Below are 14,892 nucleotides of genomic sequence, written 5' to 3' on the forward strand. Positions count from 1 at the left end.
ATGAGATCAAGTAAGATTAGTTAATAAGATGTTCAAACTCAAAGTCATGTTTGCAGACATATCTACCTTGTTGCTGAGGCTTTTTAGCCTGAGGAATTTGTTTAGGTGTTTCTGGAACCATCTTTGGGGCTTCAGGAACCATCTTTGTTTCCTCCACAACCCTTTTTGATTCAACTGGTACCTTCTTTGGTGTTTCTGGAACCTTCTTTGGTTCTTCTTGAACCTTCTTTGGTTCCTCTTGCATCTTCTTGGGTGCCTCCGGAACCTTCTTTGGTGTTTCTGGAACCTTCTTTGGTTCTTCCGGAACCTTCTTGGGTACCTCTGGAACCTTCTTTGGTTCTTCTGGAACCTTCTTGGGTGCCTCTGGAACCTTCTTTGGTTCTTCTGGAACCATTTTTGGTGCCTCTGGAACCTTCTTTGGTTCTTCTGGAACCTTCTTTGGTGCCTCTGGAACCTTCTTGGGTGCCTCTGGAACCTTCTTTGGTTCCTCTTGCATCTTCTTGGGTGCCTCCGGAACCTTCTTTGGTGTTTCTGGAACCTTCTTTGGTTCTTCTTGAACCTTCTTTGGTTCCTCTTGCATCTTCTTGGGTGCCTCCGGAACCTTCTTTGGTGTTTCTGGAACCTTCTTTGGTTCTTCCGGAACCTTCTTGGGTACCTCTGGAACCTTCTTTGGTTCTTCTGGTACCTTCTTGGGTGCCTCTGGAACCTTCTTTGGTTCTTCTGGAACCATTTTTGGTGCCTCTGGAACCTTCTTTGGTTTTTCTGGAACCTTCCTGGGTGCCTCTGGAACCTGCTTTGGTTCTTCAGGAACCTTCTTGGGTTTTTCTGGAACCCACTTTGGTTCTTCTGGTTTTGTTTCAGGGATATACCTTGGTTCTTCTGGCTCAGGTTTACCAGCCAGCAGATGTGGTTTCCTTGGAGGATCAGATGTCGCTGGTTCTGAGACAACTTTGAAGAAGATTTATTTATAAGATGATTATCTTGTTCACCATATTTTGACAAAAAGTGCAAGTCACACTCTAACGAGTGCTTAGCAAGTTCAAAGATATTCATAGAAGATATTTCAGGAAGATTACTTTCAGTCTGATGCTAAAAGTCGGTTCCAAAAGCATAAACTGATACCGAACAAGCTTAAAACACAAGAAACAACACAAACAGGAAACAGAACAAAAGAGCTAAGAAACCTATCAAGAGCATCTTTACAGTACCTTTAGTTGGAACGGCTTCAGCCTTGGGTGGAGAAATCTTGGGTGCTGATGGTTGATATATAGGTTCCTCTGGTCTGGGTACATCTTGCACTTAAGAGAATATTGTGTATTGTTTAACCTTCAGAAAATTACCAAGGCTAACAAAGATTACACTCTTTCACGAGTGAATTCAACAGCAACGTCAAAGATCAGTACCTTTAGCTGGAACAGCTTCGGCCTTGGGTGGAGTGACCTTGGCTGCAGTTGGGTAAACTACAGGTTCTTCAGGCTTTGGTGGTTCAGGTGCTTTAAAGAACATTATATACAGTATATGTTCAGTAATCTACTGGTAACTGCTAAGACTTTAACATTAGTGTCCACTCTAACGAGTGTTTAGCACAACGACAACTACAAAAATTACTGAAGACATAAAACACACAACACAGACCGGTTTCAATCACATGACATATAAGACACATGATAACACGGATCAAAGAGTTCAAAGATGGGAAATGACACTGTCTTTCCAATACCTTTTGTTAATCTAGCTTCAGTCTTTGGTGGAGAAATCTTGGCAGCAAGTGGCTGAACTACAGCTTCCTCTGGTTTGGCTACAGGTGGCACTTTGGAGAACATCAAAATGTTTTTACTCAACAGTTATCACAAGGTTATTCCAGGAACCTGGTGTGAGCTTCGTTATCAACACATTACAGCTGTGATATTAACGTGTAGAGTTAGCTTGTAGAGGGATGGATCTAAATCTATTTCCAAACATCCCAAAATCTACTGTCAACTCCAAATACATTGGAAGATGTTCATTTTAAAAGATCAAACGAAAGAGTTTTGCAGTGAAGAAAACATCTCAGAACATTCAAGATTTGGACAAACATGTTAAAGAGTTACAGGAAACAGATCACAGCAACATGAAACAAAACAAGAAAGACATACTGTTTAACACAATGTCTCTCAAGTTGATCAGCAGTAATGCAAAGTGTTTACTACGTTACCTCTTGGTTTTGGGGCTTCTGGTGTTTTCTCCGCAGGTTCAACTTTCGGTGCTTCAGGTTCAAGTTTAATTTTGGGCACTTTCGGCTCAGGCACCGCTGCTTTCTGAGGTGCCAATTTTGGCTCAGGGGGAACCACTTTTGGCTCCTCTGTCGGTTCGGGTTGATAAGGTTCAGGAATGACCTTTCTGGTCACTTTCTCCTGTTCAGGTTCTGGTTTGGTGTATACTGAAGGTTCTTCAAGGTTAACAGAGAAATATGACTGTGAGTCACCACAGAGCACACACAGCTTTAAGAGTTCACGGGGTAAAAGAAGGAAAAGATCTCACATGAAAAATAAAAAGACAGACTGACAAAAACCAAACAACTAACAGATGGACAGCCAAGAACACAATGCTCTGTACGCATTGTAAGAACGCTGAGACAGAATCACTTCAGACATGACGTTTTGCAGACAGCACTCAAGAGAAATCTGAAGGTCATCTGAAGAGTTAGAATAAGGACAGGATTGTTGGAATTGAATTTCCAAAAGTAAATACTCGTATACAAGTTAAACTAATAAATTGTTTAAATTTGTCAAACGTATAAAAAATTACAAAAAGATCTCAAGAACTGAAACATCTATAAAATGATTACCTATTAGGATCATCTGATTTTACGTTCTTTTAAATTTCATTATACATTTCTTTCAATCTAGTGTAAGTTTAAAACAAATCCTAAATATATTGATAACACATATAAATACTGCAGTTATATATAAGAAAAACCTGTCAAAAATGTTTAAACATTTCCAGATTTTTTTGTTTATCTCATGTACAAAAACATTTTTAAAAATATGTATTGATGTGATTTTTTATACAAGTTTTAAAGTATCTTATCTTGGATTTTTTTTTGCATTACGTCTCAAGACTTAAAATGTAAGATGATAAAGAAATATGAAATATTTGAGTGAAGAATCGTAAAATTCAATAATTGAAAAAATATCAAAAATCCATTTTACAAAAATATAAGTGCATTTAAAAATACTATGCATAACAAAAACAAATGTTCTTATTCTGTCTATTTGAAAAGTTTTCTGTCTCTTTTTGAAAGTTTTAGATCAAGAATCAAGATTGTGAGCCAGTGAAGACTCTAAGATGACAAACAAACAGAAATCATCAGTGACAAGATAACAAACGTTACCTGGTGCGGCCGGAGCTTCCTCTCTGCGAGTCGGAGCAGCGACAGCGACTTCGGGCTGCAGCTTCTTTGCTTCAGGTACTTTAAAATATTATCATCGATTTCAGTTTTCTGATAAATGCTCACATCAAGACTCATCAAGAGAAACAGAAATAAATGAAGAAAGGAACAAACAATCTGACTGAACAAGGAAAGTCTAAAAATATGACACAAGTACATAAATAAGATAATATTTGGGAGGTACAGACAGGTAGTGGAAGAAATAAGAGGAGGTATTTGCAAATACCTTTGACCGGAGCTGGAGGCGGAGCTGCAGGCTCAGAGGGTTTTTCCTCTGGTCTCCTGTAAACCTCAGGAACTTAAAAGATCAAGAAAGAGCGTTAAAACTATGACGGCCAAGCTCTAAAGTCTACTCTACTTTCTGCAGTACAGAAAGCTGTAGTGAAGGTTAATAAGAGCGCAAGAGAGGTGAGTAAGAAGCAGCAACATGAGTAAGAGGAATACATGAAGGTAGAAGACAGACAGAATTGAAGATAATCATACACTGAGTTACAGTTTAGAGGAAGAAAAACTTCTATAAGCAGCAGTTGATGGAGTTTGAAGCGTTAGATGAAACGCACATGGTGGCGAGCAGAGCGGCAGTCCTGATCAGCAGCTTCGTTACGCTAAAAGCTTTGATCAACAGCCAGAAGCCAGTTTGCCTTTTTTAAGAAGCAGTTGTACCTTTCGGGACTTCTTCTCTTCTCTCAAACTGAGTCCTCTCAATAATCTCCTCAACAGGCTTTTTCTCTTCTGGTGAAGAAGAAAAGTGAACTTAGAACAAAAACAACCTGATTCTGACGTGAGGACAGTCAAGAGGTCTTTAATGATCAGAAGTTATGAGGATGAAATGAACTGCAAAAAAAACAATCAGTGAAGAAAAAGAGACAGATTGATGATTGACATCAGTACAAACACAGACGGACACATAAAAGATGTTTTTAGCCACAGACAGACAGACAGACAGACAGACAGACAGAGGTTTTTATATCAATCAGGGAGTTATTTTATCAAACAGAAGGATGTTTGTACCTGTGACGGAGGAGAACCGAACAGAAACCGTCTCTTCTTGAACGGTCAGACTTTCAAAAGCTACAGTGGATCATTGAAGGATAATCAATCGTTAGAGATCAAATGTTCGGATGTTTCATCACTGCAGACTTCAGGTTTGTGCAGAGGAGGATTATGGGAGACAATCGATACAGTTGTGGGATAAAACTCAATTAATCTGACTTTGAAAGTGTGAAGCTTTTAGTTTTTTAATTTCAGAATTATTCTTACATACATCATACTAGATTACAGACTTGGACTGGTCTCGGAAGTTCAGTTAAAACAATGAATGTATGTGATTAATTGAATAATTCTGTTTTTCAAATTTGATATATAAATGTTATCTAATTGGAAAAGTAATCCTTTTTTCTCAAGACTTTCTTTTACTTAATTTCTGAGAATAATGTGATAAGGGTAAAAAAAATTCTGTTTGACGTCAGAATTCTAATTTTAATTTTATTTAATTCTTGAATTACTGCATTCAGACTATAATTTCATAATTTTGAGATTAATCTCAACTTTTTCACAAAATCCTCGTCTGTACATTAGTTTACATTTTGTGACATTTGAAATATATTTACAGGCCGTGAATGACTTGTTACTGGAGGTAAATTATTGAGTTGTTGAGGTGGTATTTGAGTTATTAGGAGGGATGATGGCTGAATTAATATTCACTGAATTCAAAATGATCACACAGTTATTGAAGGTGAGAGTTGAAGGATGATGATGATGATGATGAAGGTTACATTTCAGGTGGTTTAAAATGTAATGTTGATGAATGAAATGCAGAAGCTTCACGCAGAATAAGAATTAATAGTGTTGGAAGCGAATACAGTTAGTTAATTACATAATTAACTTGTTTTTGTACCTTTCACTTCTGTTCTTTCTTCATAGTGATAAAACTCAGAGGAATCTTTAGGTAGAAAAAAAATGATGAATATAACAAGTGGAGTGAAGTCAAAGTTAAAGAGTTAAATTGATTAAATGTATCTGTAGAAACTGTCCCAGACTCACCCCTGACAACCATAGAAGCTGTTTCTGGGACATGAATTGACGTGTCTGGGACGTCTGGAAGTTTAACGACAAACACTTCAATTAATGCTGAACTCAACGAGAATATTATGTTCAGGTTTACTGTCATTAGTTTTAAGTACGTCGGCTTCTAAAAATACTCACCCTGAGGAATATTTCCTAACCCAATCTCTGTAAAGGACAAGGTACAAATGTTATTTTAACTGCTAACTAAGTTTAACTCGAGTATCTTCAGCTGTGTGATAATCGTACAGACCTTTGCCCGACAGGTAAAGCTCAGCTGTGCTTCGAGCTTCTCCCATCGGCTCCAGACGAGCGATGACCGAGTAAACGCCTGACAGAGTGGAGACATGTTTCATGCTGATTACATTGTTTCACTAAAATACCTTAAAAAACGAACTTTTTAACTTTTAAAAATGACAACAAAACGCTGGTCACACTAGAACTCAACAAAATGTTTTTCGTTTATCTAACGTTAATCTATTCAACATCTTTCTGAGAGCCTTTCGTTTTTCTCTGTACAGGATCGTTTACTGTCTCTGACATTTTATTTTCACTGTTCATTTCATTCAATCAAGAGTTTCACTCAAGAGGGAACACTTTGTTAACTCAGTAACTAACATGATAATAAGTGTCTAGCGTATTGAATAAAACTGAATGGTGACAAAGCTAATGAGCTATGATAGCGTCCTCCATTTTGGACTCTCATGGTCTCTATCCAGCAGCGTTCAGAGGCTAAAATTATCGCATTTTGGGGGGAAATTATTGTATGCGAGTCATACCCACAAGAACAAAGAGGCATAAAAACTATAATTTTACATAACAGTTTCTTGACTTGACCTGATTTGAGTGTATTTTCTTAAACTTGACTGAATCTGCTCATCACAGTGATTCTAGTGAAATGCACTCATTTTGCCACAAAATGTCACCATTTTGAATTCATGTGTGACCAGACCTTTAGTCAGTTACACTTCATATGTCATGATTGAAGATCATTCATGCTTTTTGTCAAAAACAGCTTTTTTGTTAAAACAACATCATGATGTTTGGATTGGTCTCAAACTAATTTTTTTATTTTTCAGAATTGTGCAGCCCCAAAACCTTTTTTTGCTAAATACATTTAACCTCTAAAATCTAAGACAACCAAGCAGATAAAGAGCTTCTTCTTTTTAAATACTTAAAAAAAAAAAAAGAAGGAGGAAAATACTTTCTGTTAGGAATCTCTCTCCAGAGTAAAATCTACAGTTTAAGTTAATTTAACAAACCTTCGTCCTTTGGGGTTACGTTGCGGATGGTCATAAAGTGCCGTCGGCCCTCGGTCCTGAAGTTATATTTCGGGCTCTCTTTAAGCTCCCATGAGTCTTTGTACCATGCGACGGTGGCGTTGTCGAAGGACAACTCGCACTCGAAGGTGGCCGAGTGGCGTTCATTGACCTCGATGCTTCTGATGCATTTAGTGAACTGAATTTGGTCGGCTAGAACCAGACAACCAGAGTTAACTGCTGATTTCACAATATTAGAGTCATGTTAGTTTATAACATCGACTATCTTATTAATTTCATGTTATTATTTATATATCAGGACTCTCTTTTGAGGAGTTTTGACTGATCGTTAAGTATAAAAGAAACACAGAACAAAAACAGGAAACAGAAAACCACAAAACACAGACATAAGTCATCAGATGTGAACCAGCAGGTTCAAAGAGGTCAGTCTGAGTTAGTTTGGAGTTGTACTGCTTACCTGTCTTGTATCCACCTCCTGATAATAAAATAAAGGAGTGGGACATGAGGACACGTTACAGACATACAGACAGGCGTCCATCGGACCGAACAGGAAGTCCAAATACTCAGACTCTTACCTGTGACAGTCAGCTTGGCGTTGGAGATGTGAGGACCACAAACCACGCGGTAGTTGCCCTGATCTTTGACCAGGCAGTTCTTGATCTTCAGGTAATGGTGGTCCCCAACGCTGCTGATCTCATACTTGTCGCTGTTGTCCAGTTTCTGTGTGCCCTTGTACCAGGTGAGTGCGATCTCTGGGTAGTTGATCTTGATCTGACACTCAAAGGTGACGCTCTGGTTCTCAGGGGTCGTCTGGTCGCTGATGTCCTCGATCACAGAGACGGGCTGAAGGTTTAAAATTGGTTATAATGGTGTCATCAAACTCCGACAGGTCGAACTCTACATAGTTACATAGTTACATCAGTATCTACGACTGATGTTCTGTCCTGCAAAAATACGATCCAGGGATGTTTTGATGGATTAGTATCATCGTGTTAAAACAAAAGTGTTGGTTGTGTTTGGGTACCTCTGTGCCGACACGTCCCTCCAGCTGCTGGATGAGTCTGGCCATGTCCTCCTCTTCAACCCGTCCGCCATGCTCCACCTCCTGCGATGGGAACAACAACGATTAGTAAATCTTAAATTCTTTCTATACAACGGTCAGGGATAGAGGCCTTTGCTTGTTCTCTTATACCTCTTTTAGACCAAGGTGGTTCAGAGCCAGTGCTTACTTTCAAACCAGTTCTTTGTGTGGTCTAGAACAAAGAACCGTTTATGTCAGGGGCTGGGGGCGCTGTTATCGTGACCAAGGACCAACTAAAATTGACTGCCATTTTTTAAAACCAGAGCCAGTATGTCATGTTCTGACTTATCCATGGGAGAATAGCAAAAGATTTTCCCTATGGACGTGTGAGAAATTAAATAGTTATCCATTCAGTAAGCAATGTACTGTAAAGACCACATCAGGATGTGAGAGCAAAAGGGGAGAATCCCCTTTTGGTGTGAGGGTCATAAAGTCAGATGAGAGGCAATTGTCTCTGCCTGAGGTGTTACAGGAAGATAGATGGTAGATGACATGTACATTCTAATAAAGCATCAAAGGCTCACTGTCCTGGGAAAGATACAACCAACCAAATATCAAGGGGTCATTGTTGTGGGAAGAAATGTTGTAACCCCCACTCTGTTTGTATTTAAGGCAGAAACATTTGGAAGACTGGAGAGAACACTTCGGGTCTTCTCTCCATGCTGCATGTATTAAAGAGATCTGATTCATGATACTGATTCTGAAGTTCTTCAGAGAATTAGCAACTCTCAACCTCAACAAGGAGAATTTCCCCTACAGACGCCAAATCGAACCATCAATAGTCAACGACCAGTCATGTCTGGATGCCAAATGTAGGCATGCAAAGCCAGGAGTAACACTTGAAAAGAGTCAATGTAGTCCGCGATAGTTATTCCTAGCAATGCTGAGACATGCAGTGACTGAATGATGCGACTCTACAGTGGCTCTCATGCCGTAGAAAAGCAAACCGGTTCTTTAAAGGTTCACAGGTTGAACCAACTCTGAACCATCAGTTTGTTCGCTTTGGTCCAAAGGGGGCATTAGTTACTCTAATAACACTTCTTTTTCACTTCTAGCTGTATTTTCAAAGCAAAACTTTAATCCTGACATGAAATTTTGAATGCCACCCAAACCACCACAGATGACCAGTCATCAGGATCAGTTAAAGGTCTCTCACCACTCTTCCAGTCTCCATCTCCTTCTCCCTCTTCAGGAACTCGACAGCCTGCAGGATGGCGCGGAAGTCGTGGATGTTGTGCTCCTGCAGGATCCTCTCATACTCTTTGGGGTCGTGACCCCTCAGCAATTCCACAATGTCGATCTCTCCTTCTTTCTTGGGACTCTTCTGCTTTGAAGGAGTCCTGACAAATAAAAAACAGACAATCAGAGGTGTCTTCTTCTCAACAAGACCCGTGAAGGGATTCTTTGACAAAAATCCAATTGATCGATAATTTCTTACTTCTTCAGCTTTGTCCTTATGTCTCCAAATCCTTCCATTTCTTCCTTTTTGGCAACCTCCATCTCAGCGCCACACTCGATCTCTCCATGTTTGTTGGTGGCAACACATCTGTAGAGACCAGCATCGGACTTGGTCACCTCTTTGATCTCCATTTTGGCGTCCTGGCCCTTGTGCACGATGGAGATACGACCACCGGGGGTGATCTGCCTCCATTTGCCCTTCATCCACTTCACGCTGGGGATCGGGTCACCTCCGATCTTGGCGATGAAGGTTGCAGTGCCCTCTGAGAAGACAAAATAACAATACATAAAGAAGAAATTCTACATGTTCGGCTTCTTAAACGCAAAAACTCATCTGTCCTACAGTTCTTTAAAGGTATTTCGTCCGTCACTAATTTAACAGCTAAATCTACCGTGCAAACTTGAGCATTACCAGAGACTGGAAATGATCCTCCTTGTTAATGTTGATCTATAGAGCTCTCAGGTCGTTTACAGTCAACTTACTCTCAGTGACAGAAACGTTTTTAGGTTCCTCGATGAAGAAAAGGTTGTCGAGCTTCTTCACCGGGGCAGCTGGAGCTGGGGCAGCAGCTTCACCGGGGGCGGCCTTGGCTCCTTTGTCTGAATGGAAATCACAAAGGTGAGTTGCCACATTTGACCAACACCAAATGGCCCAATCAGTACCTCGAATCTGCTCTGTTGTCAATAAAGTAGTCAGATTCTTTATTGGGCACTAAGAGGACTGAGTGGAAACAGTCATCACATTGGCTGCTCAGCAAAATGTAAAAAAACGTCATCACTCATCACAAAGACTGTTATCTACAAACTGATTTTGTTACCTTTCACAGTGACCCTGGACTTGCAGAAGTCACTACCGTTGGCGTTGCTGGCTTTGCAGAGGTAATCTCCTGCGTCAGTCTTTGACACTGGGCTGACCTCCAGACAGGCCGTTCCACCAACAAACGTGATTCTGTTATTTCCACTGGACTTCAGTTCCCTCCTGTCCTTCATCCATTGGATGGTCAGAGGAGGAGAGCCGCTGACGTGGCATTTCAGGCTCAGCTTCTCGCCCTCGTTCACCGTCACCGGCTCCAGAGGGACGTCGAATTTGGGAGCCTGGCCAGATTCTGGGGAAAGGAAGATAGGAGGATAGCTACAGGTACTTTCAAACAGTAACAGGATGGGCAAAACATGGAGACTCTGCTTCAGAATTTCGCAGAAACTTTTAGAGGGAGTTTTTGTCTTTGTACTCAATTCTGCAAGCACAAATGTCAGTTTAAAGATTAAATCTCTCAGTCTGTTATCTACCTCTGTTAGTTTTTAATCAGAGGTTTTCCAAACTGTGTCAGACTCTTAAATGGTCAATTCCATGCAAAATGGCTGCCTCCTGGACAAAAATGCAATGCTTTGTGGCTTCATCCAGTTGTAACCCTGCTCTGCATGTAGCATAGTATGTAGTCAGCTAACAGACAGGAGTTGATGGTAAAATTGTATAAATATCCTTTGAATTAAACTTTGAACACAAGGTAACTTCCTAATTTGTAGCTAAGAAATCAGCTAGCTTGGTGCCCTTTTTTGGCTGGCAATTGACAGCACAACAACAACTGAATGGGTCAATTGCCAGTGACTCCCAAAACGACATATGTATATCACTGTTCCCAAAACAACATCGCTATTGCAGCTGACTAGTATGGACTTACCGGACCTTCCTTGTACGGTAGCAGTTTGGTTAGGTTGAGGCAAGAAAACTGCTTGGCTAGGTTTAGGAAAACATCATGGTTTCAGTTGAAATAACTACCTTATGTATTTTTACTTACGAATGCACATATGTAACTTGTAAGTATGTAAGTATGTAACTTCTCCACACTCTGTCACTCTTTATACTACATCACCTGACTTCCTCCTTTTGCTGCCATAATTATTACGATGGCTGCTTGAGGTTGCTACCTAACATGAAACGTAAATATGGGTCCTAATAAGTCGGGACAGCATGTTATCAGTTACCTTGCCAGCCAAAGTAGCCAACCGGCCCAAAAAGAGCACTGAGTCAAAAAGCTTCCATGGCACTTACATAATAAAAACATTTTCATGGCTACCATTTGTTGCATTTTGATTGGCTGAATGAAGATTCAGCAGTTGTTGCTGTTGTTTTAAGATTTCCTGATATCTTTAATTCAAATGCCGCAGAGAACCAGAACAAGTTAAGGTGGAACAACTGAGGAAAGGTTTTACCTGACTTATAATTTCACTTTCAAAGGGAACACACTACAAAACATAAAGCCCAGTCAATATCAGTTTTAGGAAAATGACTGATGAAGATTAACTGACACACCTGAGATGTTGAGAGAAACCCGACATGAAGCTTGTCCGGCTTCGTTGGTGGCAGTGCAGGTGTACACACCGCTGTCAGAGGACAAAGTGTCTCTGACACTCAGTGTGGCCAAGTTGTTCTTAAAACTGACATCATATTTGTCAGAGCCGTAGATTTCGCTGTTGTCCTTGAACCAGGTGACGGTCAGTGGCTGGGAACCAGACACCCGACTCTCCATCTTCACCGTCTTACCCACAGAATCCACCATGGACTCAGAGGGCTTCTTGGTGAAGTTTGGAGGGACTTTACGCTCTGTTAGTGGGGGAGAAAATGAGGAAAATTAAACCACAAAGTGACACGAAGAAATGCTTCGAAATTTGAATTTAAGTATCATTCACCAGGCCACTGGGCCTTTACCGTTGCATTCAGGGAAACATAGAGCCACAGCACTTAAGACAACATGAAACTGTGACACAAAGCGAACAAATACAGAATATTCACCATATTAATAAACACTTCTATCTGTCTGTGAATCCCTTTTTCCAGCAAGCAAATATTTATCCGACCCGACCATCTAAAACATTATTAAATCTTTTTCTTTCCAAAACCAGCCAGCTGTACAAACAACAACAATGTCACCCAGGACTTTATAGATGTTACAAAACTCCCTCTGGTTACCAACAATCACAGGACCACAGGAAACAATAACTTCACTAGAGGTTAGCATTAGTAACTGGGATCATGAGTCAGATGGAGGGAAATGCTACCAGGTTACCTATTTCAACATGAGCATGACAGGTGTCAGTTCCTTCAGCATTGGAAATTTCGCAAGTGTATTTTCCTGCCGCCGCAGCCCTATCGCTGTTTAGGACCTCCAGAACGCAGGAAGAGTCGGTGGTTTTGACGTTGTACAGGTATGAAGCCCAGATCGGCTTGTCGTCCTTCTTCCAAGTCACATAAACCCTCTGGCTGCCGGTGTATGTGCACCCCAGCCTCAAGGGTTTACCCAGCTCGTGGCTGACGTCCTCCAGTTTCTTGACAAATCGAACAGGTTCTGAGAGAAGCAATGTTGTAATCAGTCATAGAAACCACTGATCTTTACATGCGAAGACGAAAGACTATGTGACTGCGCAGTATCCAGGAATCCGGGATGTTCTCATGTAGAAAGAGAGGCTATGTGAAAGGAGGAGGATTTACCCGTACGTGAAGGTGAGGAAGGTTAGGCTTAGCATTGGATAAGCTATGTGAGTGGCTTTGTTACCTCTAGCAATTACTCACTTCATGCATGAAAGAGTTGTTGAGAAATAAAAGCAGTGTAGTTGGTTAGTGTTACCTAGTTTGACATAAGCATGGCAGATATCAGAGCCTTGATCGTTGGAAATTTCACAAGTGTATCTTCCATGAGCTTCTTCTCGGTCGCTGTTGAGGACGTCCAGCACGCAACTGCAGTCTGTGGTCTTGACATTGTACTGATAAGAGGCCCAGATCGCGCTCCCATCTTTCTTCCAGCTCACGTTCACCCTTTGGCTGCCGGTGAACGCGACTCTAAGAGTCAGTGGTTCACCGACTCTGAACGTGGTGTTTTCCAGCTTTCTGATGAAGCGAGCAGGTTCTGTGAGGAGCAGTGAGGGTTGTTAGAGGCAAAGGTGAGCAAGCAGAAGCAAACATGAATCCTTAATCATAACTGATTAATGATAGTCAGTTAGCCTTATTGTAATTATGTGAAGTGGTGTAGAGGGTATAGCATATAGAGCCAGAGTTTCATCCTACTCCTGGTAGTAGCTCAATGTTTTTACACAGCGCGTTTCTTCCATTTGTCTTTCTGAAAGCATGACTACAGACAAAGCTTCATGGTGTCCTTTTGTTTGATTTGATCATATTTATGTTAGTGTCCATGACAAAAACCATGAAGCACAAGCAAAGAGCGGAAGTGCTTTATTCTAGATTTTGCTGTTTTCATTTGGAGCCCAGGTGGACACAAAACTTGAATTTATCTCAAAGATTTTGGACATGAACTGGGGATATTGGTGTCAATGTGTCCATGTGGAACGTCTTCATGCAGGCCAACGTTTATCAACACTTGGACAGAATCTTCAGACTGTACTGCAATAGGTCTGTGTGGACCACCCACCTATACAGTTGTCCATTTCCACCTCTGTTTTTGACTACATACTTAAGTTGTTTCAGCTTCAGAGATGGACGACATCCTTATTGCCTCTATGGCTCTAGTTTTTGCAGTTTGTCCTGCACTGTTGGCCTTTTCAGTGGATTTTTTGCGAATTTGGGCATGATAATTCGGGGGCGGAGGCTGTTGGTGAAAATTGGAAGTATAACAGGAAAAACGAAGGGCAATCCCCTTGAGCCTGTAGCTGTGGCCTTCGTCGCCGCTATTTCTTTGATATTTCTTTCTTTAAAAATAGTGGAGGAAGGGAAACCAGTACAACAGAAGCTAATCTGGGAGTAGGATGAAACCTCTGCTCACCATGGCTAGCATTAGCAATCGTTTGTTGATTAGCGTTCGTGAATGAGATGGGAGAGTGCTGTGGTGGGTTGTGGAGGTTGTACCTTTCTTAGAGGTTTTACAAAAGACATAAGCGTCACAGATGGCAGAACCTTCTGTGTTAGAAACTTGACATGAATAGAGCCCAGCTGCTTCTTCTCTGTCACTGTTGAGGACTTCCAAAACGCATGAGGATTCTGTGGTCTTGACGTTGTATTTGTACGAGGCCCAGATCGGTTTGCCGTCCTTCATCCAGCTCACGTGCAGCAGCGGACTGCCAGTGAACTTGCACGTCAGATTCAGAGGATCGCCCAAATGGTATGATGTGTCATCAAGCTTTTTCACAAAGCGCACAGGTTCTGAGAGAAGCAACATCATGTTAGTCATGAAATGTAGCCGGAAGTGTTAGCTAATCAGTGAGTGTGTTAGGAGGCAGTTACCCAGTCTGACATGAGCATTACAGATAGCAGAGCTGCTAGCATTGGATATTTCACAGGAATATCTCCCAGCAGCCTCCTCTCTGTCACTGTTCAGGACCTCCAAGACACAGGAGCTGTTTGTAGTCTTGACGTTGTACTTGTAGGAAGCCCAGATCGGTTTGCCATCTTTCGTCCAGCTCACATGCACGTGCTGGCTGCCCGTGTATGTGACCTGAAGCTTCAGAGGCTCGCCAACCCTAAAGGTCATATCATCCAGCTTTTTCACAAAGCGTACAGGTTCTAGGAGAAGCAAGGAAGTTAGTGGTTAGTTGCTTGTCAGAAAAATAAGTGAGATTATGTGAGTAACCTC

At 41.2% G+C, this 14,892-nt stretch overlaps 1 protein-coding gene across 8 annotated transcripts in view; it reads right to left on the reverse strand.

Moving 5' to 3' along the window:
* Positions 1 to 14,892, reverse strand: part of LOC311262618 (titin-like) — a 176,848-nt gene that overhangs the window by 108,919 nt on the left and 53,037 nt on the right. For 4 of the 8 annotated variants that reach the window (XM_084362164.1, XM_084362165.1, XM_084362163.1 and 1 more), the window contains exons 38-47: positions 11,625 to 11,915; positions 10,132 to 10,419; positions 9,797 to 9,913; positions 9,294 to 9,576; positions 9,012 to 9,195; positions 7,799 to 7,879; positions 7,350 to 7,617; positions 4,094 to 4,162; positions 3,657 to 3,728; positions 3,374 to 3,451 (exon numbers count right to left, since the gene is read on the reverse strand). In XM_084362164.1, coding sequence (XP_084218290.1) covers positions 3,374 to 3,451; positions 3,657 to 3,728; positions 4,094 to 4,162; positions 7,350 to 7,617; positions 7,799 to 7,879; positions 9,012 to 9,195; positions 9,294 to 9,576; positions 9,797 to 9,913; positions 10,132 to 10,419; positions 11,625 to 11,915 — 1,731 coding nt within the window. The remainder of the gene's footprint in view (positions 1 to 3,373; positions 3,452 to 3,656; positions 3,729 to 4,093; positions 4,163 to 7,349; positions 7,618 to 7,798; positions 7,880 to 9,011; positions 9,196 to 9,293; positions 9,577 to 9,796; positions 9,914 to 10,131; positions 10,420 to 11,624; positions 11,916 to 14,892) is intronic. The other 4 variants (XM_084362169.1, XM_084362167.1, XM_084362170.1 and 1 more) reach the window with 2 other exon arrangements.

This window comes from Pagrus pagrus, assembly GCF_965226575.1.
Source record: "Pagrus pagrus genome assembly, chromosome: 9".
NCBI classification, from domain to species: domain Eukaryota; kingdom Metazoa; phylum Chordata; class Actinopteri; order Spariformes; family Sparidae; genus Pagrus; species Pagrus pagrus.